At 43.3% G+C, this 26,932-nt stretch overlaps 2 protein-coding genes across 2 annotated transcripts in view; one reads left to right on the forward strand and one right to left on the reverse strand.

Moving 5' to 3' along the window:
* Positions 1-798: 798 nt before the first annotated feature.
* On the reverse strand, positions 799-5,156 carry LOC136433751 (cyclin-dependent kinase inhibitor 3-like). The gene is made up of 8 exons (XM_066426239.1): positions 5,024-5,156; positions 4,831-4,928; positions 4,378-4,433; positions 4,118-4,162; positions 3,585-3,807; positions 3,309-3,340; positions 2,971-3,074; positions 799-2,379 (listed from the first exon to the last, which is right to left on the reverse strand). Exons 1-8 carry the CDS (start codon positions 5,141-5,143, stop codon positions 2,287-2,289), a joined length of 771 nt encoding a protein of 256 aa, XP_066282336.1. The 5' UTR covers positions 5,144-5,156; the 3' UTR covers positions 799-2,286.
* A 53-nt stretch (positions 5,157-5,209) lies between these two features.
* Positions 5,210-26,932, forward strand: part of LOC136433750 (uncharacterized) — a 42,859-nt gene continuing 21,136 nt past the window's right edge. The window contains exons 1-14 of the mRNA XM_066426238.1: positions 5,210-5,433; positions 6,045-7,677; positions 8,051-8,247; positions 8,613-8,719; positions 9,243-9,406; positions 9,800-9,925; positions 11,407-11,505; positions 12,112-12,171; positions 13,028-13,205; positions 13,823-13,946; positions 14,655-14,777; positions 16,275-16,403; positions 24,157-24,225; positions 25,477-25,565. Of these exons, the coding sequence (XP_066282335.1) occupies positions 5,368-5,433; positions 6,045-7,677; positions 8,051-8,247; positions 8,613-8,719; positions 9,243-9,406; positions 9,800-9,925; positions 11,407-11,505; positions 12,112-12,171; positions 13,028-13,205; positions 13,823-13,946; positions 14,655-14,777; positions 16,275-16,403; positions 24,157-24,225; positions 25,477-25,565 (3,164 nt within the window). The 5' untranslated portion in view covers positions 5,210-5,367. The remainder of the gene's footprint in view (positions 5,434-6,044; positions 7,678-8,050; positions 8,248-8,612; positions 8,720-9,242; positions 9,407-9,799; positions 9,926-11,406; positions 11,506-12,111; positions 12,172-13,027; positions 13,206-13,822; positions 13,947-14,654; positions 14,778-16,274; positions 16,404-24,156; positions 24,226-25,476; positions 25,566-26,932) is intronic.

Below are 26,932 nucleotides of genomic sequence, written 5' to 3' on the forward strand. Positions count from 1 at the left end.
CAGAAATCCTGTATGCACCAGGTTAAGACACCTCAAATTGAGCTAGTAGGACCTGTAGCTACAGGCTTCTTGAGAGGGCCCTGCAAATATGTGAGCTGTGAGCTTGTATTTTCAGAAGGTATACTGACATTGGCAAAGATTACGGGTCAGTTTCATGAAAAATAAAGTGATGGAATTTTGTTTTGTCTGCTGGATGCTTTCTTTGACAATAGTTGAGCAATGCTTACAAAAATCTTCATCTTGAGGAATAAAACTAGACATGTATGATGATCATTGGGAAATCTGCAGATTTAATAGCATAGCATTTGGTAGCCTCCGTTGTGATCAGCAGTTACAGGATCCCAAGCAGATACGGGACCTCATGCAGATACGGCCCCCCCCAGCCAAAGAACCTGGCCCCGATATGTTAAAAATCGCAGTGGGAAAGCCTGCAACGGAGGCTAAGCATTTGGCTGGCTTGCAAGGTCTGTTCAGATGAAGTACAGCTGTGGAAAGGAGCCAAACTAGGCTAGGCCTCTGTTTGGTGGCAGGTGGTGGCTAAATGAATGTATCAAAATAAACATTTCACATTTCTGACTTACTAACCAGTACTAAGGCAGAGACTAGCAGGGTGCTACCAATAAGTCTGAACATTTTTCAGACAGATTTTTGGCATGACTACTACATGTTGTATATGTGGGAGGTCTTTGTGAAGTGAAAAAATATGTCAGAGCAAGCATTTGCTTGGATGCATAGTTATGATGGGTATATGAACATGACTCACAGAAATAATGGTAACACCAATCCTGATAAGACGTGTCCTTTTCTCCCCTTTATTAACCAAAATATTACATCAACAAGGCCGTATCATGATAGAATCGACCAGTTGTCATATCTATACACCCAAACTACTTATAATTCTTTATTTACCAAGATATTACATGAGATTATGATAGGTGTGAGTATTACAATAGAGTTAACTAATTTCCACATCTATACACCCAAATTTCTCATATATAACTCCACTATTGTCTAATTGTGAAACTATTGACCAGAAATACAATCATTGAAAGGTTTGTTATTGCACCATTTAGCATACATATTACTAGTACTTCTATATCACCAATCTGTGCTTAATCTCCCTGCAGCTTGTCTACTGCCAAACCAGGTAAGATTCAGATGCAGGTTCTTAATTTGATGAAGCTTCCCCCTACTATGCTGCTATATAAAGCTGTGTGGATAAATACATTTGCTACTAAGAGTACCAAATATGCATGAATGATATCTTTGTTCAGCATGACTATAGAAGTTAGTATAATCATTCTAGATCATGAAATTCTAAACAAAGTTTATACAATAATGATATGTTGGAAACATACATAATATCAGACTCTGGATAAATAGTCTTCTCCGTGTGCAATTCTAATTCCACAATCATTACAGTAATGTACTGGTGATTCCTTTAGTGGTTAGTGCATATGTAATACTAACTGTACAGTCTGTGTCGTTCTGCAGTCAAAGCCAGTGTTCTCAATGTTCTGTCATCATTCCAGCTAAATATTGGGGTTTGAAGGATGTGTCAAGACTTGATGTAAATAGATGAGCAGCTTTCTCTCCTCAAAGGACAAAGAGGAGTTACCATGATTTATCACAGATCCCTGGGTACACTTGTGTCAGAGTGAATGGGGCCCCATGTGGAGTACCTGTCAGTCATATACAGCATTGAGTGATAAAAATAGCGTATTACCTGGCAGGGTAGTGCCACCTTTACCCTGTGATGTCTACCTAGAGACAATCGGCAATGGGAAAGCTAGATCCACTTCAATCAGAACCTTGCAGTATAGGCTATTGTCATAACCTTGCCCTTTTGTTACTAGTAGTTATACATGTACCAAGAACAAAAAATGTACAGCACATAATGTACATGTGCTTAAATTTTTTCAGTTATCGGTAAGTCTTTACAATTCTACTAGTTCATGGAGTACACTCTACAGTGACTTCAGTGTCACACTGTACTGTATTTACAATCTACATGTACATAGCCTCCATTGCAGAACCTGAGACTTTTATCAACTATGCACAGATTTCTGACAGCTATGGAGTTTCTGATAGCTTGCTGAGGTCTGTTGGCAGAGATCAGAGCAATGATCAGACATCAGTGAGCAATCAGATCCCTGTGGCTGTCAGAAAACTTTGTGTACATGTAGTTGAAAAAAATGTCCCAAGAGGGTCAGCAACAAAGGCTAAAACTCTCAAGGTCCATATTGCACAGGCTCCTGCTACGCAGCACTTCCACTGCTGGCTGCCTCAGCGGGACAGGGAGCGTTGCTGTGCCTGTGCCTCGTCACTGGCCTCATACTCCTCAAGGTTCTTACGAAAATCATTCAGGAAGTTGTATTGCTGAAAACAAATGGTCTCAGGTCAATACAGCTCTCACAATAAAATGCAATACTGCTGTAAGATAGATGTTCTTGTCTCTAAGCAAGTTATCTACAATCTGTGTCTGTATAGCAAGTATAACCACCCTTTGGCATAATTAACACACCAGCTTTGTAGGCATGAGGCACAGCAACAGATAGTTGTATTGCATTGAATGATGTGTCATACATAAGCTTTGCATATCTAACAACAGTACTTGATGGCAACGAGTTCCATTCTACGATAGTTCTAGGAAAATACGAATTCACCATGACTCACTAGTCTCTACCAGACTAACTACGCCAGGGTTTCACTTGCAGGCTCCGTCCTGGGCTTGTCTGTTCTGTCACGGTCTGCTCGCAGAGCAATAAAAGGATCATTTAGCTACTTGGCACCTATTAGATAATGGTTACTGGACATCAAAGAACCTACCGACATATCACAGGCCCTACTAGTAAACGGGCGAAAGGTGATCTTCACTGTGGACTGACTCTGTGGCTAATCATTCCTTTTTCTGTCAAATTCTACGATTCATACGCCCTTAAGAGGGCCTGGTGGAGGCTAATGACTCACCCTGACAGTCTGCACAGCCCCATGACCCCTGACCAGCTGCACTCTCTGTAAGGCAGCCTGCGGGTCTGTGTTCTCATCCAGGTACAGCAGCAAACAGGCTGCAACTGGGGTACAGGATAGAAGACAATGGTGCTCATTTCAATCATTTCTATTCTTCATAACACCTTTGTATCAAAGAAAACAGGCAACTGTGTACACTGTACAGGCATGTCTACAGTTTTAACTTGACATAGTCTTTCATCCAACAGGATATGTGTTACTGTTAGTATCATATATGTACTAACCACTAAAGGAATCACTAATACACACAGCAAGTTAAAAAGTGGGGAAAAACTTACCTAGACAGGATCTTCCCAGCCCTCCAAAACAGCTGAAAAATGGAAAAGTATTTCAACATTTTGTGCTCTGTGAGATGTGAGTCCAATTGAATTGCAGAACTGATCTCTGATTCTGAAGGAAAAGTACCCATGAATAATTCCGTCAAGTGGTAAATCATTATGGTGATTCTTTACACAGTCACACAACAAATATCAATGCGTTTCACTTGCCAATATTCTGGCAAAAGAAAAGTGGAATAATTCACAAGGATATTTGACATTGGTGCACACACTCACTGTATCAGGGTTTTCTGTCCTTGAGACAGACAGAGTTTGAGCTCCTCCAACAGTTTGACACATGCTGCCATGGCGGGTACAGTGCCGTCTGGGAAGGAGTGGTGGTGCACCGTGAAGTCTGCCTCCTCGTATCGCTCCAGCAGGCGCGGCACACGGTACTTGTGCAACTCTCCTCGGGTGCACAGGACAAAAATGTCTCGGATGGACTGAGCATTCAGGTCCTCTACAAGGGGAAAGGTGAAAATTACAACTTTGTTTTGTTTGCTGTGTGGTTCTGATTTATATCATTCCAGATACACATGTATATGGTACCAGTATATACCTAGGTTTGTATTGTTACCTTGGATTTGCTTATGTATGCTGTTCTTTATGAGTATGCTCATATTGTTGTCTGTACCTCTGTCAACAGCCACCAGCGGCCTGTAATGCACTGTTACATTTTCAATAAAGACAAATGACACAAATTCAAGCAACTAGGCATGATTCATTTCTTTTAAGGGCACTTTAACACCGGATGTTATGGAGTATCTTACCCAAATCAGCATCCAAACTTCTCCATGTTTCTTTAAATCTGCAACCTACAAATAAATGCAAGTATCGTTATTGTTAGACATGTCTAAAAAGTTTGTACTTAAAGCCAATGGCAACATTGTAGTGATGTCTGCAAAGAATTATTATGTTACCCACTCAAAAGTCTAATCCTTTTTTTGGGTAACCAGTGGAGACTGGTAGCAACATGATAAAGGTCAGGACAGAAATTATGCAGTTAATGTATCTGAAAACCTTGTCTCACCTGGCAGGGCACAGATCCCCAGACTCTCCTCACAACCAACACTGGATAAACTCAACCTGGGGGGGGTGGGGGGCGGGGGGTAACGGGGCAAGAAATGAAAATACATAGAAATCAGAATAAAAGCTTCTTTGTGTGTTTAGATTGCCGTTGTTTGAGGGAAAGACCTGTACCAACTCTGTAATCTTACATCTTTTGTTTATCAATCATCGGGAGTGAGTGTTAGGAATCCAGCATAATCCCATGTCCTTTTGTTCCTCATGCCCTTGTTTTGTTTTGTCAAGGAGGTCTATTTTCAACCTCCTTCAAGTCCTTGGTTTTGTTTTCACGCTAGATTAATTTTCATTCTTGGGATACTAAGACTTTGGCGGAAAAGAACGGTCCTTTCCCAAGTGTTTGTGGTGATTCAGCTCAGACAACAAGTCCTGTTGAAGAAGACAAATAAATTTATCTCACCAGTCCACCTGAAGAGGGTCCGTCTGCAGCTGCCCCTCCTCCTCGGAATCCGATGAGTCGAACTGGCTCATTTCTTCGTCTGATGCGGTGATAATCGGCTTCAATAGAGAACAAACAAGAGGTCACAAGATAAATCAACCTAAATCAAAAAACAAAAGGCAGAAAATCTAAGAAAGCGGTCCGAGGAACTCACCAGTTTCACCGGCATATTGTGAGTTGCTTGGAGTCCTTTTAAATTTCTCCGCGTCTGCATGCTTGTCTCTGATTGGCTAATTTTCCATGACGCCACAGACAAGGGAAGTTGTCTGGACATGTTTTAGCGCCCTCTAGTAATCAAAAATATCACTGCACACCAGAGACTCTTGACAGCTGCACTTTAAAAATATATCGCTAGAGGCCGCTACTGACTGGTCATAGCAACACTGCAGTTTTGCACTCAAAAGCCAGATGACGCTGTTGTGTTTGCTTGCATTCTGGGATATGTGTCCTGGCAACTTCAAACAATATGGCGTGCAATAACCGGAACACTGAGCAGGAATGGGTTTGATCAGGTGCTATTTGGCTTTCTTTAATAGCCGAATTTTCAAGGCTTTGAACAAGAAGGTAACTGCTATTGACATTTCTGCATGGCTGAACGTTACCACTGTGGTCTAGTCGTCTCGTATTTGGTAGGGACAGGTGCAGAAAATGGCAAGTTTTACGAATGTGTAAACTGACAGATTTGCAGCCCCGGTTTGTTTACATCCACATATTTCCCATAGTACGTGGCATTGCACAGATTTAATTTGCTGAAAGAGGCCATTAACATCTGGTTAAGAGTCAAGTTTTGTAGTAAAGAGAGTGTGGGATCTTTAGTAACAGCTGCGGTGGTGGAAAAGTGATTACCACGAAGTTGACAAGAGGGGGGAAGCTAGGGGGAGGGGCACACTGAAATTATTTTTGTGTTCATCGGACCTAGAACCTGAGCATGTTAGACATTGACACTTAAAGTGTCAAGTAGATCTGGGTATGTGTTGGAAAGCCACTGACATGTTGCTGACATTAGACCTTAACGCTTTAAGGTAGGGGTAAACAATAAGAGAGAGGAACTTCAGGTATTAAAAAAGTTTGTTTAACACCAGTTATATGTTACATGTATTTGTAACGTGTATTGAAAGGATTTGGTCTGAGGATAACTATGACACAATAGTCATTGCTGTTCTATCTTCTTCCAGTTTTGCGGAGTAGCCACAATGCCTTCGTTCCTACCAAGAATCCCAAATCACAAAAGCAATGGGGAGGAAGTCGCGGGAAGACCCAAGAACAAACGACTACGCTTCGGAGATCACCATGGCAGCAACAGGGTTGCCCTCCCCAGCGTGGGGTCGTCCCCCGCAAACGGACAGCACCTGAGGTACTTCAACAGTCGTCAGGTGGTCCAGAAGATAACGGACTGGTACGAGACCTGGCAGCCATGGCAGCGCAAGCTGCTGCTGTGCGGCATCACCGCCAGGTGCTCCACCAACCAGCTCGAGCTTCTGGCCACCGCCATGGAACCTGTGTTCCACCGTGACTTCATGACAACCCTGCGGGGACGCTATCCCAGCCTGTCGTACGGCAAGCACAGGAGGGGGAGGGAGGGCAGCCAGCACGTCAGGAAAAGGACAGGAGCATCTGGCATTGCCTTGAACAACGCAGTGCCTGGTAACCCAGTAAAGGACGATGTAACTACGACGGTTGATGTTACCAATGGTGATCTAGACAGACCAGATGGACCAGCTACTAAGGAAAACATCCAATTAAGCAAAGTAGAAAAGGTAACAATAGACATCAGTAAGGATATAACTCCAGTGGAGGTTCCCACTGTGAGCAAGCACACCCATGACAAACGTAGTGAAGACCACACAGATGCGGAGAAGCCCTCCATCTCAGCTGAAGATGCCAGCATCATCAGGAAGCTATCCAAACAGATGCAGGCCCACGAGATCAATGAGGCCAGGACGGACACACCAGGCAGTAAGATATCCAGCCACAGGTCGGGTACGCTGTCTCCGATAGGGGAGAGTTCTCCGGAGACTGAAGAGGAGGAGGAACAGGCTTTGGGAGCAGAAGAGCCTCTACACACCCCTGTACCCTCCCCCAACACCGCCCTGTCTCTGGGGGTGCTGACACCCATCCAGGAGACCAACTCCGAGGTCAGCTCTGTCAGTACCATACAGGAGCAGCCCGAGTTAGCCGAACTCAGTGAGAGGGGCACGCCGCAGGCTGTTGTGGCTATAGTAGAAGATGGTGAAAACATAGGAGAGACACAAGAAGCAGTACAGGTTACCGTCACTGAAGCTGTTGGAGTAGCAGGCATTGATGCAGACCAAAAGGAAACTGTGAATGAAGGAATGGAACAGGCCGTGGTGCAGGCTGTGGTGCCAGCTGTGGAAGATGGAAAGGCCGTGGTGCAGGCTGTAGAAGGTGAAAATGCCGTGGTGCCAGTTGTGGAAGGTACAGAGGCAACGTCCAAGGCTCCTGAGGGAGAGAAGGCCACAGTGCAGGCTATGGAAGTTGAGGTGGAAAAACAGCCAACGCTGGACAAGGAGATGATGCTGCAGTACATGCTGGATGCCCGCAGCACGCCGCAGAAAGAAGGTGACGAAGTGACGAGAAACGGTCACGCAGATGGCGAAGTTGTTCGGCCCAAATCCGACACGACTGCGAGTAGAACGAGGAAGAGTCGAGGCCAGTCTCGCAGCGGGTCCGTGGAGTCGTCCCACAGTGCAGGGTCCGTGCCCAGAGAGCACAAACACAGGAGCAACATCTCCTCCGGCAGCTGTCGAACTGTCGACTTCTTCTCCAGGCAGAGGACTGAGCGACTCGGTGAGTTCATACAATGCCCCTTTTCCATAAGGCGTAGGCTAGTTATTTTTGTTTATCTATTTATCGTAATTCAGAACCCTTTTTATCCCTGTATTTCATAGCAAGATGGGCACCTTCCTGAATATAGTGTAATTCATAGGCGGTCCTACTAAATTTAGCGTAAAGCACTGTCAGGATCCTCCCAAGTAGGCCCCTGAATTGATCAAAAAGTTTAATGCTTGCAGATATTTTTGATATTCTCCTTTTGTTTTACCTATTGCTCCCTGATTCATATAGCAACCTCAGTTGTTGTCCTTTTATAGAGGTAGTCACTGGTACAGGTTTGACTGTATATATTTTAGAGACTAACACAGAACATGCCCCCCTCCCACAGGGTCGGTACGGCTGCAGGTGTCCCAGGGTGCCCCTGGCTGGCAGGATGCGGAGGAGGTCGGAGGTTACGCCCCCCTGCAGCAGATGTACAAGTACGGTCGGCTCTGGGGGGCGTCGCCGGAGGGGCGTCGCCTGGTACCCGCCAGTAGCCACCTGCTGCAGAAGAACTTCATGGAGCAACTCAACCAGATCTGGCAGGTGGGAGGAACACTGAAAGTTGTGATCTGGAAGCATTGTCTATGATGGGGACCTTTTATGTAGAGCTTAATCAGCCGTTATAATTCCATGTCATTCATAGCCAAACCTATTAAATCTAACATAGAGCACAATCGGTGCCTGATTATAGCACAAAGCACAGGGAGCTTTAGGGCGTGAAACCTCAGCACGTAAACTAAAAGAACCCAACACACTTATTGAAAAGAGTAGGGTCCCCTGGTGTGCTTGGTCAAAAATGCGTGAGCCGTAGCGAAGCCGCATTGCCCTTATAGCTCAAGAAAAAGCTTCGTCCTCAATCTGAGGTTCGACTGCTTTACCTTACTTCACGCCCATTGCCTTGTCTGTAGGTTCTGTCTGACTGGGAGGACCACCAGAAGGCGGAGGTGCTGGTGGAGATGATTAAGGGCTCCAATGACGGGGAGGTCAGCTTCTTCGCACAGTGTCTGCTGCAGAGGTGAGTCTGCCATGGTGGCACCGGGATGGTGGCGGGGTTGTTCTTTTCTAATCTCTGACCAACTGACCAACTCCAGCAGTTTTTGTCTAGCCTGGAATCCAAACTTATTATAGCTCCCGAGTCTATTTGCGGAGAGGAGACTCGGGAGCTATAATAGGTTTGGATTCCAGGCTAGTCTTTGTCAAGGAATGAGCTATCCACCGCTTCTGTGATGTCACTCTATGCAGATAAAATATGTGATTCAGTGAGCAGTGGATCATAGATTGCAGAAAGTCTATCACAACAGAGACGGGGGGCGCCATATACTTTCTGCAACTTCTGATCCACTGCTCACAGAGTCACATATTTTATCTGCATAATGCGATGTCACAGAAGCAGTAATTGCTCATTCCTTGACAAAGACTGGAGCTTAGCAGTCAAAAACTTGAGTAAGTCAGATTTTTTTGTGTTGAAAATCACATTTCAACTTTGTTTCAGAAACATTTAACATTGACAATTAAAGAAAAATCACAAAACCTTCCAGGTTGAAAGACCAGCTGGACATCAACTGCCTGCCCGACCACCTGCTGCTGAGGATCCTGGGACTGCTGCGGGCGACTGACCTAGGCCGGGCGGCGCAGGTGTGCCGGCGCTGGCAGTACCTGGTGGCACAGGACGCCCTCTGGATCAGGAAGTGCAGGGAACTAGGTCTGAAATCAACAAAACAATTACTTACAGTTCAATGTAGGAAGCGTGTTGAATCCAAATGTTCCGTACTTAACTTTTAGAGAATCTTCAGATAGAAAGGCAATATGACCAGTAACAAGACCAGTAATACGACCAATGAAATCTTGAGCATTTTTGTATTTCTTTTTTTTGCAACAAGGTGCACCTTTTATTGCTGTTTTACTGATGTTTTCCCTTACAAGTAGGCCTGTCCTCACAGCAAGCAGGGGGGGGGGGGTATTCCTTTATGAGAGGGATAGAAATTGGGTGATGCAGGCATGATTTGTCTGGTGCAAGTTATTTTGAATGTTACCTGCACCAGAGCAGAGGAACTATTTCCAGCACAAAAATGAATGAGACTGGTTGTTGTTGCAGGTGCTCGGGAAGCCCTTCCTGACATCATCGGCATGGTGCAGATGGCGAGTCTGGGGGACAGTGTGGACTGGAAACAGGCCTACCTGGAGCTGGTCTTCATCGCCAACCAGGCCAGGGACATGCACGGTAGGGGATTCACAACTTTACATTCATCCAGCAGGTGGTTTTCTCTGTATAAACTTTGAAATATGCATCTAACATGATGACTCTAACTGTGTCCGGTGGTCTAAGTGTGCTGCCCATTGTGTGCTGCCCGTGTCCTAACTGTGCTGCACCATGGTCTGTGTTGCCCTGTGTTCTAAGTGTGCTGTCCTTTGTTCTAACTGTGTTGCTCTATGTTCTATCTGTGCTGCCCCGTGTTCTAACTATGCTGCCCTGTGTTCTATATTGCCCTGTGTTCTAAGTGTGCTGTCCCATGTTATAAGAGGGTCTGCATGGGGGGTCCTGGCAACGCTTAACGGTAAATTCAGGCCAGCCGATTACGCTTAACGGTAAATTCAGCATTTTTAGAACATAAGATACCCCTGAAGACGACGTTTTTTTGCCACTAGTCGTCCTGATCTTGTGGCAAGAGACCTATTATGCTATGCCATTCATGCACGCCTGCTCCAAACCCTTTAAATTCGGCGGCGACAGGAAATTTCGTATTGGTGGGACGAAATGTTAATCATCATGATGAAGATCGCCGAAGGCGCGACGAAAATTTTGAAATCTTGACCCTCTGAAACGCTATTTCCTGCCTTCTGAGGCGGGGTTTTTAGCTAAAGAGTAAGCTAAATTTTATGACATCTCTATTTCAAAAAAAATACAGAAGGGTTTCAGCTTGATTTTTGAGGGGCGTCACGTCCTCCAGACGTCGCCAGAGCTGCGACATGCTCCCGGGGAAAATTCTTGACACCCTGAAATGCTATTTCTTGCATTTCGACGGGCAAATATTACTGTTAATGTAAGTTAAGTTTAATGATATCTCTGTTTGTGAAAAAATACAGACGAGTTTCAGCTTGAGTTTAGGGATTCGACGCCCTCCTGACAATATTTTTCGACGGAGGCCCGGCATGCACCCGGGGAAAATTTTAAAATCTTGAACCACGAAATGCTTAATTTCCTGAATTTTGAGGAGAAAACGTTGCCGGTAACGTGAAAAATAGATCTGAAGTGTTTCAGCTTGAAATTTTGTGGGGAGCTGGGATCGCCCTACCGACATATTTTCGCCGGAGCCGTGTGCCCCCTGGAGAAAATTTTGAAATCTTGACCCACTGAAATGCTTTTTCCTGCGTAACGAGGAATTACTCAATAACGATTAACGTTGATTTCAGGATGACAAATAACGCTTAACGAGGAATTAAAATGACCAGTCATGCTTCACAATTGATATACCGATAACGCTTAACGGTAAATTCAGGGCGGCCGGTAACGATTAATGGTGAATTAAAATCGCTCGTAACGCTTAACGAAAAAGGGCATGCAGACCCTCTTAAGACTCTGCTGTCCTGTGATGTAACTCTGCTATCTTGTGTTGTAACTTTGCTGTCCCATAGTCTAACTCTGCTGTCCCGTGATATAACTCTGCTGTCCTGTGTTGTAACTTGCTGTCCTGTGTTGTACAGCTGAAAGTGATGAGGACTGGGAGGCGGAGCTGCAGGAGCTGGAGTACAACCTCAGCAGGAAGGAAAGGAGAAGCCGCCATGACAGGAGGTCCAGAAGAGGTGATGTTTAGACATCAGTGAACCCCAACTCTAGTGAGACATTTGAGGCAGGGCTTTCTCAAGCATCTGTCCTTCAGTCCCCGGAAGAACATTTTTTGCTGCTTTGGACCGACAAAAGATTTGACCATTCCATCCACTTTGACGACCAAAAATCAAAACTTTATTATATTTTCATCAGCTCTTCAATAGTGCTGCAAAACTTCATATGAAGCCATTTAAAGTTTGCCCCTTTAAAATGTCGGAAATGGCATTTCAGAGGGTTAAACAGACCCTCTAGAACAAGTCAAAGTGCTGATACATGTATTACCAGGCCTTCTAAATCATATCAGCTCTATTGATTCACTAAATACTGTAAATGTATTTAATTTTGCGTGGTTTTTATTTCGCGGTAGGGAGAAAATGGAGTGGTCTTAATTTCGCGTTTGAAACAATAGTAGCACTACAGTCATAGGTGGGCAAAAAGTTTCGCGGTGGTTTTAAGTTTGCGCTGAAAGTTCACCGCGAAAACCGCGAACATAAAACCACTGCGAACATTTCTGCATCTACAGTATTTAAAATACACAAATCTACTTGTCGTAACCTTGTCATCTGCCTCCCCCCACACAGGCACGTTCTCCAGCAGCAGGATGGAGGAAGGGAAGTACTCCCTGGCGTCACATATAGAAGGTTCGTCACCAGATTATTTTATTTATTGTGGATTTGAACAATGTTGTGTTTATAAACAAGAAAAATGGTAAAGAAGAAAAGGTGGCAGTATGAAAAGGACTTTGATATTTGCGTGTTTGAAATGTTATCTACCTAGCCTGGTAAATGGCTGCCATACAAGGCTGTCACTCATCTGATCTGGAACAATATCGATATGTGGCATTCTTATTTTGTGGTCACCTCTATATTCCGGTCGTACAGACCCTTGTAGTGCCTAGTGTCACACAGGCAAGCAAGTTGCCTTGATGATTCTGTAACGGTATATTTTTACAAGGTGGGGTGACTAGCCCTTCCCCTTCACCTATATGTATTGTAGGGCTCAAAATTCATTTTTGGGAACAGGTGCACGGTGCACCTAATCTAAAAATCTAGGTGCACAGAAAAAAATTTGGGTGCGCAACATAAAACAACATAGAATGTCAGTAAAACGTAAACCCTACTGCCCTTTTAAGAACTTTCAATTTGTAAATCTACAGCTAACTTCAAAGTTTTTTAAACAAGTGATACATCAAACAAAGAGGTTATATTGCTTTTCTGATACTTAAGTTTCCTGATATATACTATACTAGTGTAAAATGGCACCTTTATCCTATACGGCTATAGCACATGCACCCAGTATTTTGAGCGCTGTATTATAAATAAAGAAAAAACTTCCCCTGCACAGACCTGCGCAAACCAAAGAGGTTATATTGCTTTTCTGATACTTAATTTCCTGATATATACTATACTAGTGTAAAATGGCACCTTTATCCTATAGCACATGCACCCAGTATTTTGAGCGCTGTATTGTAAACGAATAAATATTTCCCGTGCGCAGACCTGCAGGCCCGCCTCTCCTCCACCATCCTGGAGGACAGTCAGGAGGTCAGCGGCTCTCGGTCCGCGGCGCTCACGCCCTCCGTGCTGACCACCGGCCTCAGCCGCAGCGCCAGCAGGCTCACCTCCAGGGTCCACCTCGAGGACAGGAGCACCGTCCTGGCGCCGGATGAGGAGAGGTACGTCCGTGTAACCTCCGTTAACATTGATGTAATGGTTAAAGTATGGATGGAGCCTACTTTGTGGGATGTATTGCTGCTCCACCCAACCAATGTATTGTATTTGTTATAATTTACGACTCCAGAAAGATTAGAGAAGAATGATCATGTACTGTCACTAATGGAGATCTTTTAAATAAACAAATAAACAAGGGGTTTTAGTCCACCCTTCACATGTATCTCAGCCTGTTGGTTAGGGGACAGTATGGAAGCTCTGGGAAACTAATTAGGATGACACTTTGGCTATATACAATGTATATCTACCACTTAAAATTTGGAGAACAGTGTGTTTGAGAGATGTTTAGCCCTACAAACCCCAGGTATATTGTCCTCACCAGTTATATAGCTTATAAGGATACCAGAGAGAGTGTTTATTCTCCAAGCAGATGTTGGGGTATAATATTGTTACAATATCAAACTGTCTGGCATCTTTGACCACCATCCACTCCAAAAGGACGGGTTGCTATCAGAGACGTCTGGAAGTCAGAGAATGATACAATCTTCCACCGTAACAACATGTTTGGAGATTAGGAGTGTTTTCCATTGTTGATACATACCTGTGTTCTGTGTTCCCCCAGCCTGGAGACAGAGGTGGTGTGTAAGCCGCTTCGCAGGCAGCTACAGGGGAGGAGGAAGTCACATGACCCAGGGGACGCAGCCATGGACATCAGACATGAGCTCAAACAGCCCCCGGAGAAACTGGTCAGTTCACAGTACAGTCAGTCCACTAAGAGAACATCTCTGTCAGGACCGATAAAATCTGGTCTATGTGGACAGGTGGTCACTATAGACAGGATTCTTAATTCTTGTGTCAATGGGAAAAATTATCTAGGGAACCACTAAAAAGTGGTCACATTGGCCAGGTGGTCCTTATGTAGAGGTGGTCACTTGTACATGTTTGATTGTACTGTTACATGTACAACTGTGTTGCAGTTGTGATATTCAACAATTGCAGTTTGAACAGTTGTTGTCAGGGCTGCGTACCTAAACCTAACACCAGATACTGCTGGAAGCATTAATTTTTGATGACTTGAAAGGCAAAGGGAATAAGTAATGCAGGGAAAACCTGTTTGGTACGGGTAATTTTGATTGTTCTTTATTCTTTATTAAATATTACAAGAAGACAATGCACAGTGGAGCGCCAGGCAGACAAGCTGGTGTTGGGGACCACTTAAAATTACAATTACATTGAGTACAACAATAGAACACTAAAGGCCATCCATAGAATGACACAATATAAAACAATGCAGTAAGCAGTTGACAGGTGTCTCAACTGGAAACTAGGGGGCAGTAACTCTTTTAGCAGTAAAGTTTTAATTGTGATCTACACCAGTGCAGGTATGCAGAAAAAAGTACCAAATTTGAGCCCTGATATGTGTGTCTTTAGCATGTCAATGTTGCTCCCCTCAGGGCAAGTTCATGTCGGTGGCTGGTTTGCCTGTGTCGGACCAGAGCAGCACAGTTTCCATGATAGAGACACACAGCAGCATAGTAGGAGCCGTCCATGCTGTCAGGAAGGTCAGAAAACTACAGGTAGGTCTCTTCTTCTTCGGCTCTTCTTGCCTCAGTTCTTGCGACAGGAAACATCTACTAACATAATTCCACCAGGGTACATGATTCCGCTACACTGAAAAGATATGTTAAAACAGATCCCCAACCCAATGTCCCCCAGTATAATGCACTTCTGCAAGTCTAAACTGTGCATACATGGGGGGATGCTGCACTAGAGATCTCTGAAACCCACTGTTGCGGATTTATGGAACCCTACATGGATTCATGTTAATGGAGGTTACCGTACTTATGGGACTCTCTTGTAAATCCTGTACCTTTACTGATGATTCTTGACATTGTAACTGAGGGCTGAAGTGAGGGCCATCACATCACAGTACCACACAGTTGCAGGATGTACTGTTTGTGTTGACAAAATTTTCTTCCTCTTAAGACATGTGTTGGCCTATTCCTCTTGCCTAGAAGATGGTGTTTTCTATGAAGTGGGCTTCCAACTGAAGCTACCACCTTATAAGTTGAGGCTCAATATTTAGTTAAAGTTCTGAGATGTAGCAGGCCAAGGTTTAAAATATACATCTCAGCGGTTAATGGTAAGATACATGTAAGGTTACTGCACTCTGCAGATACATGTACATGTACATGTACTGGTCATGCTACACACACATGTGAAAATTAACACATGAAACATATCCGATACTCAATATCGTCTTGCTAAATGCATGTTAGTAATTCCTATGTACAGAGAACTTGCACTTGACAATCTGCTATTATCAAAAGATTTTCCGCTGGCGCTGGTTTGGGTCCCTGACATGTGTACAGGATCCTTCTGTAGTAAGACCAAACCTCCTATTACAAGGTCTAAGCAGTTTTCTGGAGACGCAGGTTGTCGGCCAACTCAACAGGAATCCCTGTTGATCCATTTGCTGGCTTCACAACTACAAGTAGTGTCCAACCTGGGCTATACACAGGAAATCCTGCCCCGATAAAGTATCAGGGAATTTACAACGTGGTGATCTGGCACAGCCATAATTCAAAACAAGGACAGGACACATGCTCGAGTCAGGGCTGTCATGTACAAAATTTAAACTGTGCTCATATTGTGTCCTTGGATTTGGAAAGAATATGGCCATATTTGGGTGATAACAAAGAGCTACAGTAGTCAAGTTGTCTTCAAAGTGTGGTGGAAAGCTAGCTGTTTCATTCATGACATTTCAAGTGGAAGATAATGACAATGACTCCATCTTTATTGCATATTCCTGCCCAAAAGGGCTTAATGCAGTATGCTAAAATAAAAGGAAAGAAAAATCTTGTTCTGTACTATTACTGAATCTTAGTTTACATCCCTTTTCTCCCCTCCTAAAACATGTGTGAATAAATTCACTCAGTGGGTGAGTTTTTCACATACAGCAGTATTAGAGCATGTCATAAGAAGGTATGAATACTATGATAACAAGAAAGATGAGAGCATAGGAAGATTAGACATGTTTGTTTGACCATATCTATGTTTTGCTTTACCCTCAGGGTCACATGGACAGTGTCCAGTGTCTGGCCTTGGACAAGCGGCGACTGATGACCGGGTCCATGGATAGGACCGTGCGCGTGTGGGACATACGCAGCGGCCGCAGCATCCGAAAGCTGTATGGGCACAAGGTGGGAACTGTTACTTTGCTACAATACAGTTCCTTTTTGTACACCTATCATGCCCGTAGGCAGGATTTTGTTGGGGGGGGGGGTTCTTCATACTGCCAGAGGGACCAGCGAGCACTTTCTGGGGGAATCTAGTGGCATGCCCCTTCCCGGGAAATTAAAAAAATTTAGTAGTGTTTTTGAGAGGATTTCAAAGGAAAAATCAGAGACAAGGTGAGCAGTTTTTCTAGAAAACCAGCCTCACTGGTGGTACAAATAAATCCGCCTTGAAAAAAAATATTTGGACATTAAAAAGTTGACCTTCGAGCGTGTGGGGGGGTTCTTCCGACCTACATGTATACCTAGGTCTGCATCATCTCCTCTTCTACTGATGTCCTTGGCGGATGGCATATAGAGTTTCTCTGGATTTCTGTCCACAGGTATTGTTTGTAATAGAAACATTCCTGTCATCTGAAGCGAAGGTTTTCAGGATCTATGAGCTATGTGCAGAAATCACAACAACATGTACTGTGTGTATGTGGCATCATCCTCCTGAAGATGTGCGTGTATATTACACATTCTGACCTGGTTGTGTACTGTGGTACATCGTTACGTGTGTTGTTAACATCTATTATCATATAGCTAGATGTTGTTGACCAATCAGAAGGCTCCATTTACGGGTCCTTCTTTTCCCATATAAACCCACTTTTGTGGGTCTGTAATCTTCATATAAACTTGGTATTCGATGATATTCGGTGGTTATAGGAATGACCATGCCTAACACACCATATAGACTTCAGGGCAGGTCATTAACCCTATATTGTGCCACAGTTCCAGTGACTACCTATTAGATACCCAACAACCTATCCTAGGATTACGTAATGCTGTAAGAAACAAATTGGGAGCTTATTCCACACAGCAGCAGCTTCTAACTTTTTAAACCATCTTCTCAAAGGCTTTCCTGTGAAATCTACACATCGCGTCTGTGTGTGCCTGGGCCGTCGCCCCCAGAATTCCAGAAATAGCGAGAGCTAAGGCTGCATCTTCATGCAGTAAAGTCTGCGGGGATCGGAAGTCGTTTTTAATAAAGTGGGGATGGATGGGGAGTATTTACCGTTGGCATTTTGATAAGGCCAAGTGTCTTAGAAAGGGTCAAGGCCCACACATGTAATCAAGAGAAGACTTTTGTATGTATACACCTGGACAGGCTAGAGCAGCCGGGCTGTTTCAGCCCTTGGCTAGGGTCCAGGGAGAAAATTAATTGAATGAAACTACTATTACTAGTATGACTGTTGTTAGTTTCTTAATCAGGAAGCGGCGGAACAGGTGGATACAAGCTGGTTGTCACCTTTGAAAACAGCAACTCGAGCCTATGATAACAGAAGCCCAACCCGTTTATGTTGTGTTTTGAGGGTCACCAAATATTGACCCCTGCTGATACAACACAAAGATACAATGGAAAATTGGGCGGAAACAAGGTGTAGGCTTCCCCCAGTCTGAGGGCCCTGTCAGCCGGGCCAGCAGTATTGTTGTCACTCAGCAATGGTGTAATCACCAACACCAGTATTGCATGCCAGCGCTCCCACCATGCGAGGCAGCATCCTGCAAACATATTTGTTCTTAAAGAAACCTTAATTTGCCTGACAGCTGGCACTTGCTGTTGAGAGCTTCTTTTTGACTGCTGCTGCTGGAGATCAGTGCCAGCATTGATCGTGTAAATTAGAAGGGCAGAAGTTCTTTTTCTCTCAGTGGAAGATGGGAACCATATTGCTTTTCAATACTATACCGTACTGTATTACCTTTTTTTCTTCAATTTTCTGTATAGACAAGCGAATGAGATGCAGAGAACTACACAGATGAGGATATTGTCACAGTTTTGAAAGAGTCTACCTTAAAGTTATCAATCAGCAATATTTCAATATTACTGTTTACAAACTTTGGAAAGATAAACTGGATAAGCATTACACAGAACTACCCACATGAGGAAATTGTTACAACTTTGCAAGAGTCTGCTGTATCATGCCGGTTAAATCTGCAATATTTCATTATTAATGTTCATCAAATTTTGGTACAGTTTTCTAGAAATACAATTGAATATGATGCACAGAACTACACAGATGAGGAAATTGTCACAACTTTACAAGAGTCTACCCTTTCATATGGCTTCAATTTAGCAATATTTCAATAGTACTGTTCACAAATAAGGTACAGTTTTCAGGGTAGACTAGATGAAAAGAATTATCACATTGGTTTGTGTAATTAATTAGCAAGGTACTTCAACATCTCTCTTAACGAAGGTTGGTACAATTTGCTGGAAAGACAAGTGATTAAGATGCAGAGAGCCACACAGATGAGGACATCATCACAGCCCTGTGAGAATCCCAGCAGCGACACTCGCTGTCTGTCTGCTGCTCACATTGTGCACACCTGGCTGACATTTGCTGACCTCGTGGTGCAGATGCTGAATGGATGCTAATTACTGAGAAAACCTTGGGATGGGGGAAGGCCAGTAGGGTTAAGTCAGCTTAGACCCTCCGCTTCCTGTTGAACTTGAAGGCATTGTCCCCCCGCCCCGTGACAATACCTGTGGAGAGAGTGGGATGACAGGCAGGTGGGAGCCCCGCTGTGACATCTGGCAAGTGACAGACAATAGGTGCAAGGGGCAGGGGATTCAAGCCCAGATCTCCCAGTAATGAGCTATTTGTGCCCACCGTTCCAGCTCGCGGCTCCCCACACAACAACCTTGCTGCCGCTAAATTGAGGCATTCAGGAGAAGTTATTGGGCAGCGCACTGTACTACCTAATGGTGCAGCACTAAAACTCGGGCCATTCAAAACTGGAAACCTGCTCTGGCTATAATTCACACCTACGGATAGGGCAGCAATATGCTGTATCCTCCACTTGTAATCAGATCAGACAGCCTCATATGTCAGGGGAGTACGGAAATGTCAAATGTAAATGTGAACGACCTCAAGTAAGAGTAAGTCTGGTCGGGATTGAAAGATTGACGACCTGACAGTTGAACAAAGACAGGTGATGCTCTTGTGATCACCTCTCATGCAGGCTGAAGTTTTCCTTTGGCCCGTGGGACTCCTCTTTGAGAAGTTCCTCTTTTAGTAGACCTTTCCAGGCCCCTGGTTGCCTTTTGGTTCAACAGGTGCTCACAGGTGTGTTTTGTGTTACTTCCCTTTGTTTGTTCAGCACCTTTTCAAACTAACAGTGGTTACCCAAGTATGACCCACAGCCACCTCAAATCTTCAACATGTTTGCTTTTGCGGCACTTATAGTGCAACTACTTCTGCCGGTGAAAAGGTCAAGTTCGTTGGATCAGATCTGCTGTGGTCGCACAAGGACTGCACTATGGCTACATATCCCAGTTTTAATAGCAATAAGAAATGTATGCAAAATCTAACCAATGTAGTTTTCTGTACTCTTCTGCACATGGACACAATAACCCTACTGTATCTACTCATGCAAAATTTAACAATTTGTTTTCAAAGTACTAAAAGTAAATGTTGTGATTAGTTATGTATATAATATTCCTGATTCTTAATCCACCTTGTTTATCCTTACATAATTGGAACGATTGAAGACAAGATTGTAAAAGATCCGGCCCTTTCCAGTGGGTTACTCCAGACTTGACCATTGTTTGTGTAAACTGGTGTTACGGACTTAGGCTAGAGTCCCCGCAAAGGCACAAGCTCAAGTGGTTTTACCGATATTGCCTTCAGAAATTGCTGGGGATTTCTCCTTCCCTTGGTGAAGTTAAACTGAACATGTCCCGGGATTACAGTGCCTCTGTGGTTTTCCTGTGTTTGGGTTGTGTAGTGAAACCATATGCTGGTGGTGTAATACATTGGCATTGTTCTCTGTGTACCTCCATATGAAGACTTACCTGCAACAACAATAGGCCCTGATCATAGGGCAATGCAGCCTGGAGTGAATGTGGCTTTACGTGATTTTTTAGTCCTTATTAGGGCAAACTGTTCATCTTAACCCACCATTTGAGCAAATGTTTTTATAATCTACTCAAAATAGAGAGGAATATACAGGATCATATTGGATCTAGTCAAGCTTATTTGTCGATGTTCATAAGTTCTGTGGCAATTATAGGGTTGTTTAAAGGTTCTTTGAGTCAAAGTGGACGGATAATCCTCTATTCTGTGTTTGAATGGAGATAATATTACAAGCCCTTCACCTTTTTTATGGTCTTTGCACACAGCAAGTAATAACTGCTCTTTTAAGCATCGGCATTCAACTCCTAGAGCTGTTTTGTTGTGGTAAACCTCTGGATGTAATGCTCATCTTATAGGTTTCTACTAGTCTGTATAACGCAAACTCCAGCTGTCCGGGGGTTTCTCTCCCCTCGGCGGTTACAGAGCGGCGAGCGGTCACAGGAGGCTTGATTGAATTCAGGCTAGGTTTCTACTGCTGACAGCCATGAGCAGCAAGATCGTGAAGCAATCTCTTCTAACATGTACCAGAAGACCTGACACTTGTCACCTTCATATGAACTGTTTCATAGCACCTGCACTTAATGCACTCATTTCCCCAAAATACCTGGCTAGAAATGCTGAATAAAGTACCTGAATGTGTACTCTGAGGATGTGAGGAAGAGATGCTTTTTTAATACATTCTAGCAGTGTACAAAGTAGCAATTGCTGCAGTCTTGTTTAGCATCCCTTCACTTCTGCATGACTACTTTGTGCAGCAGCTTCACACTGTCAGACTTTGGAACATAGAATCAGGACAAGGCTGCTACTCAGTTGACAGTTGTCTCACTGTCTCTCTACCCGGTTTTATCAATGTAAAAGACGTCATAGCAAGACATACTTCTATCGTGCGATCTTAGATGTGAAAAATTTTGTCCTACATGTACGAAAGAGTCAGCCAGAAGACATTTAACAATTCTGTTAAGTTCATGTGTTCTCTTTTCTTTACTGTGATTCAAAGAGATGTATATCTATGGATAAAAAATGCAAGTCAGCTTATTTCAAGGTTATAATAATAACTTTATTGCACAACAATTGTATAAGGTACAACGTATGGCATTCACTGGTACATAGATAACATAGGTTATATCGTCAACTGCAATAATTTTACTGGGCACCCTACGACTGACACATGAAAATGGTGTTATCAAAAGGCCTTCTCAAGAATGTCTTGAACACCTGGATATCTCAATTGTGCAATATATATATATACTCCGGGGATTACTGATGTGCCATTAGTAGATCTCTTTTGCCATTAGAAAAGAAACATGTGACGATCTTGCTTCATTATGAGAGTTGCCGTTAACTAAGTGAGCCATCTCACCTAGATTAAGTCAAGTTTGGAGGTTCCATAGGAAGTGGGTGTTGGCTGCCCTAGCAACACATAGCAACCACCTTTGACCCCGATTTTCACAGATTCTCCCCATTGTTCACTAATTGCTCCCTCACCGCCTACTGTGAAAACTTTGCATGGGGGGTGCCGAAACATGCTACCTGGCACCCTGCGGAGTGTGAAGCGGGGTTCTTGTGACATGTCTGGGAAGTACTAGTATTCAGCCAAATGTGTATTGCGCTTACTACTACTGTGGGTTAAAAAGTATTTTGATACCAGCGTATGGCAAAATATTACGTATTGTCTTCCTATTAGATATCAGAATACGGTCAAAATGCAGTAATTATTAGAAAGCTGCCTTTTAGTTGTTTTTTTTTTCAAACGATGCAGTCTGCAACCAGGCCTAAGTTTGGTAAATGTTTCTGGGCCTTTTTTTCGGCGTCCATTTCTTTGTCTGGAGAAAAATGTGAACGCTGACTAGAGACAGAAAATAATGTTTTCCCCCTAAAAAAATGGCTCCCCCTAAAACAGTTTGTGGTGTTTTTCTGCTTGCATCTTGGGGAGGGAATTGCGAGGTAGTTTAATGCAGAAATAATGCAGGACAAACTTCTAAAGCATTAGCTGGAGCCTAACAACTGATTGGAGAATAAGAAAGACATACAAGGCGGCGCAAAGTCATGTCCAAAATGAGTTCGAATCCTACCTCTGGCAGAAAGAAGATAATATTCATAGAGGAGAGCCATGTTAATGGTTGTTCTGTCTATAATTTTTGACTATATCACATGCTAAACAGATGTTGTCCACTGTCCAAAATTGCAAATGTTGACACGACTATATTTGTATCAGGCTAATTGCCGGATAGCGGGGCAAAGGGAAGAACTGTCAGATGAGTGACAAATCGGCGTACATAATGAAATGAGCAAAACAGTCCAATGAATTTCGCGTGTAGGTTCGCTTATGCCTCCTTGCTTAAAATTTAAATAAAGCACTCTCCAAGCAGAGTTGTTGGGAAGATTGAGACCTTTTTATCATATGCCCAGTTTTCTGTCTACACGGGAGTGTAGAGAGAAAACGGGAGATTAAAACAGGAATCAAGGACATTATATACTTGCAGGAATGAATGAAGAAGACCTTTATAATGATGATTAAAATTTTAACGTTTATTGTACATGTTTGCCCCGCTGGGTCACATGTTAACAAATATATACGTATTCACGAGTATCACTGTATATAAACATCTAGCATGCTTTTAGTATTTTCGACTTCATATCGCTTCTTGGTAATTGTATAAATATAAGAGGCTGTGTGATTAGTTAGAGTTGGTCTATCCAATCAAAGGCTGTAATAAATTTAAATTTCTCTCTACTATTCAGGTATCTAAAGTAGGGGAATTTACTTAACACAAAACTGAAAAGAGGTTTTCTATCGCTATCATACAAAGGACAGTCTACAATAAAATGTACTTCGTCTTCTACTTTACCTAGACTACAAAATTGGCATATTCTTTGCTCTAGAGGAGTGCGGTTATGTCTTCCTGATTCGATTCGCAATTTGTGGCAATAAAAAGGTCACAGTCTTCCCACCAACTCTGCTGGGAGAGCATAAAAAAGGGCTAGCACAAAACAATGTTGATTGTTTTAGACCCAAGCCATTAGTTGTCTAGCGCATACCAGGTACTGCCAGGTAAAGGTGTGAACAAGTCGAGAACTGGCTTTTGTTCTCCCCAGGTAGTCTGCAACCCTGCCGTCAGGGTGCTATGTAAACACCTTGATTAGCTGTATTGTTCACTTATACCAACAAAGAGATCATATTTCTCCCCTGGAGAAGGCAAAAGTTAGATTTTTGACATCTTATCTTTTCCTAGCTTGTGGGCTCCCATAAAATAATATTTTGTGTAGAAAAGTACATATTTGGAAAGTAGACAAAATTTACAAAAAGATAGCAGTCTAAACATGGTGGTGCAGATTTCGAGTACTTAGCTAGGTGTTCATGAATATTCCAATCCTGCCATTTTTGTAAACATTTTGAAGATATTAATAAAAATCTTTCTTATTATCATAGTTGTACCTGTAACTAGACTGCAGTGTTGTAGAGTAATCCATGCTGAACACATAGATACTAATTTTTTATGGAAAATGTTTACCTTGAAGGCCCACAGGGGACTTGAATGTGACAAAATTAAGAAGTCCTTATCATATTAATATTTTAATATCGGAAGGCTGTTTGTAAAACCAATATGGTTTGAAGATGTCTTCATGGTATGGTGATCCACTCTTTGCCGAAAATTTGAGGAAAAGACCACTCAGCAAGCTTGTATAATACATACAATTCTGGGTATCAGTTAATTAGGCTGGAAGGGTAAATCTTGACTTAATCATTATGAGATTGGGTGAGAATGAATTCAGATTCTATTGCTGTCAACGTTAACCACCACGTTTATTGTCTTCTGCAGGGTGGCATACGCTCCATCCACTTCAACCAGACCAAGATATGCACAGGATCCTGGGACATGTCCATCATGGTAAGTGGTACGACCCTAATCTCCAAGCAGATGTAAGGTAGGGACCAGTGTTTTACACCTGCTATTGAGGCTTTTAATGTATCATTCTGGTGGTCCGCAGGGAGGGGAAGAGAGAGAAATGCAGACCAGTAGAAAGACACACAGAAAGTCTTGAAGACACACATAAAACATTGGACTGCATCTTACATCTGCTTGGAGATTTTTACATCTCTAGCGTAAGGTCACAGGTCACAGGTGGGTCCCATGTGGGCATGTTGGGGGGTATGGGGGGGTGCTGATCTGTTGTGCACACTTCACAGATTATTGAATTTACCTTACCCCACTTGTAATCTTATCAAAAGTTGCAACGGAAGGGACGTGTCATGCCAATATGAAAGGTGTGCGTTAATTTTGGGCGGGAGTGTGGGAGTGAGGGGAAGTGTTTGACAGGGGTTGCAGCAGGAGTATGTGGGGTTGAGGTGACAACTACACGACTTGGCAGGCAAAATGTCATATGGATTCATAAGCCCTACCCCAGCGAAAACATTCCTACATTCTTGAGGTGTTACAATGACAAAATGAGGCAGTCTTGCATCAAGTAAGCACAATACATCTGTTAATTCAATCATTGTGATTGGTAGTATGATAGTATATGCTGACATGGTATTTTCTTATCAACTTTTGAAAAGCATGTGTATGGCTAGGAGTGTCCAGCAATTCTTAGAACTGTCAGTACTTCATCACAAACAGCTGTATACATAATACAGCAGAGCCTTGTTATCTGACCCTGAAATCCCCTGTAGTTTGGGCTAATTGCTGTTAAATTGTTTGTTGAAGAAAGCCTGAGTCTTACTAGCTGCTATCAGATCAAATGTTAGGCAGATGGTTGCATGGGAAGTCAAAATACATTTTTTTGGATAGGTCCTACCCCTGGATGAATAATCATTATGTGCCCTCTTGTTTAATAGTCTCCACTGCAGTTCTATGTGTTGATCAGGCCTATTAGAAAATAAAAGATTAAAATCAAATCAGCATGGCAGTCTTGTATTATACATTTATTTATTTACTGAATTGCATTGATTAATAGTAATGTCAGTTGAGAACTAAAACTTCACTTTCATGATTGATGTTTTATTTCATCCTCATTATCATGTTCAAAGATGCTACACATTGGAAACCAAATCAATGATATGGTTAGACAGAAGAGCATTTACAATCAATGCCCTTTAAATGCTAATTGACTTTATGGTAACAGCATGTTGTCTTCCACAGGTGTGGGACATTGTCCAGTTTGAACGACTGGCAGTTCTGACCGGCCACCGAGGCGCTGTCTCCTGTCTGCAGTGTAACCAGCACTTTCTGTAAGTTTTCCTCATGCTGCACAATTAACTCAACTTCCACAAGTTGCCTCCCCATAGATGTCTGCAATCCCTTTCATGTTGTGTGTGAGATGGAACATCTCAAGTCAGTTTCTGCTAAAGATTTTGACAACTTGGCTGTCAGCATAAATTCTTAAGAGAAAAAGTGGCTTATTGTTTCATAAAACATTCCTAATAGCCTGGATGCCAGACCCCCAAACTCTGAAATATCTATCGATATTTCAGAGTTTGGGGGTCTGGCATCCAGGCTACATTCCTAGCTGATGCTACCCCCTGGAAAGTGTAAGGAGTGCCTGTAGAAATCCTGAGTTGATCCCTGGATCAACCCAACAAAATACTTCTTGCTAATATCTTTTCAGAAACAATATACAGTACTAGTATCAGGTGGCAAATGGATGGGCAAATCTAGAGATAGAATGATAACAACACCAACTGTAATTGTGTAGCGGTACATCACAAAGATCATATGTAGTAAGTCATCAGTGTCATCCTCACCTAGCCTGGGTGCCAGACTGTTTCCAGGGCCCACACAGGTCAGCTCCTTGGCTCTAGAACCAACATACCCCCAGGAAATTTTACCACAGCCTCCCTGGTCTAGCTCAGGGCATTAGGGCAAAATTTCCTTTGGGGCATGTTGGACCTGGAGCAGACGGGAGCTGACCAGTGTAGACCCTGGAAACAGCCTGGCATCCAAGCTATCCTCTGTTCTGCATCCCAGCTTATGGAGCAGATGCTGGTTGTTGTCACATTGCTCTCCCCTAATGAAGAAACACACCGCTGACATAGCTTATTAAGACCCTCCGCCTGATATGTGCACGGCTATTGTAAGATCTATCAAGCATCTCTGGGCCAAGTGGTGTGTGAGTAAGTGTGTTAGGGCGCCTCCTTTCATCTCGCCGATCGGCCCATTTTTGTCCCTTTCTCCACATTAGTGAAGCAGAGGTGGCCTCGAATATGTTGCGACGTGCTCCGCGGCATGTAGCAGTTTAACAGGTTTCTGTGCGTCGCTACGGCTCATTTAAATGGACCACCAACCGCAACTTTGTTTTTATTTGAATATTTGGACTCCTCATCTTTAGCCCACTTTAGCCCATAATTGGTGCCTTGATCAGTATCAGGACCTCCCTCCTTGCAGCACTTAATTAAATTAACGGCCATCTGGATCAACACCTGTTGCTGAAAACCTCATGACCCCTCGCTTGGCACCCAAACGCGATCAGAATTACTCACCCCATTGCCATAGTGAGTGAGCGAAGTTCCTGTCATTGGCTGGGCCATCCCTGTGGCAGTCAGCCTTGATGTCTTTAATTCGATCAAGCTGCTGGGGCAATGGACAGTGAAAATATAAT

The sequence above is a fragment of the Branchiostoma lanceolatum genome, chromosome 4 (assembly GCF_035083965.1).
Source record: "Branchiostoma lanceolatum isolate klBraLanc5 chromosome 4, klBraLanc5.hap2, whole genome shotgun sequence".
Classification (NCBI taxonomy): domain Eukaryota; kingdom Metazoa; phylum Chordata; class Leptocardii; order Amphioxiformes; family Branchiostomatidae; genus Branchiostoma; species Branchiostoma lanceolatum.

Bases quoted from the DNA above. Each gene is read 5' to 3' on its own strand.
- LOC136433751 (XM_066426239.1), bottom strand. From the start codon at position 5,143: ATGTCCAGACAACTTCCCTTGTCTGTGGCGTCATGGAAAATTAGCCAA. The intron at 4,434-4,830 runs GTGAGATAAATT...CACCCCCCCCAG, and splicing joins GACCCTCTTCAGGTGGACTG to GTTGAGTTTATCCAGTGTTG. The intron at 2,380-2,970 runs GTGAGTCATTAG...ATTTGTTTTCAG, and splicing joins GGGCTGTGCAGACTGTCAGG to CAATACAACTTCCTGAATGA.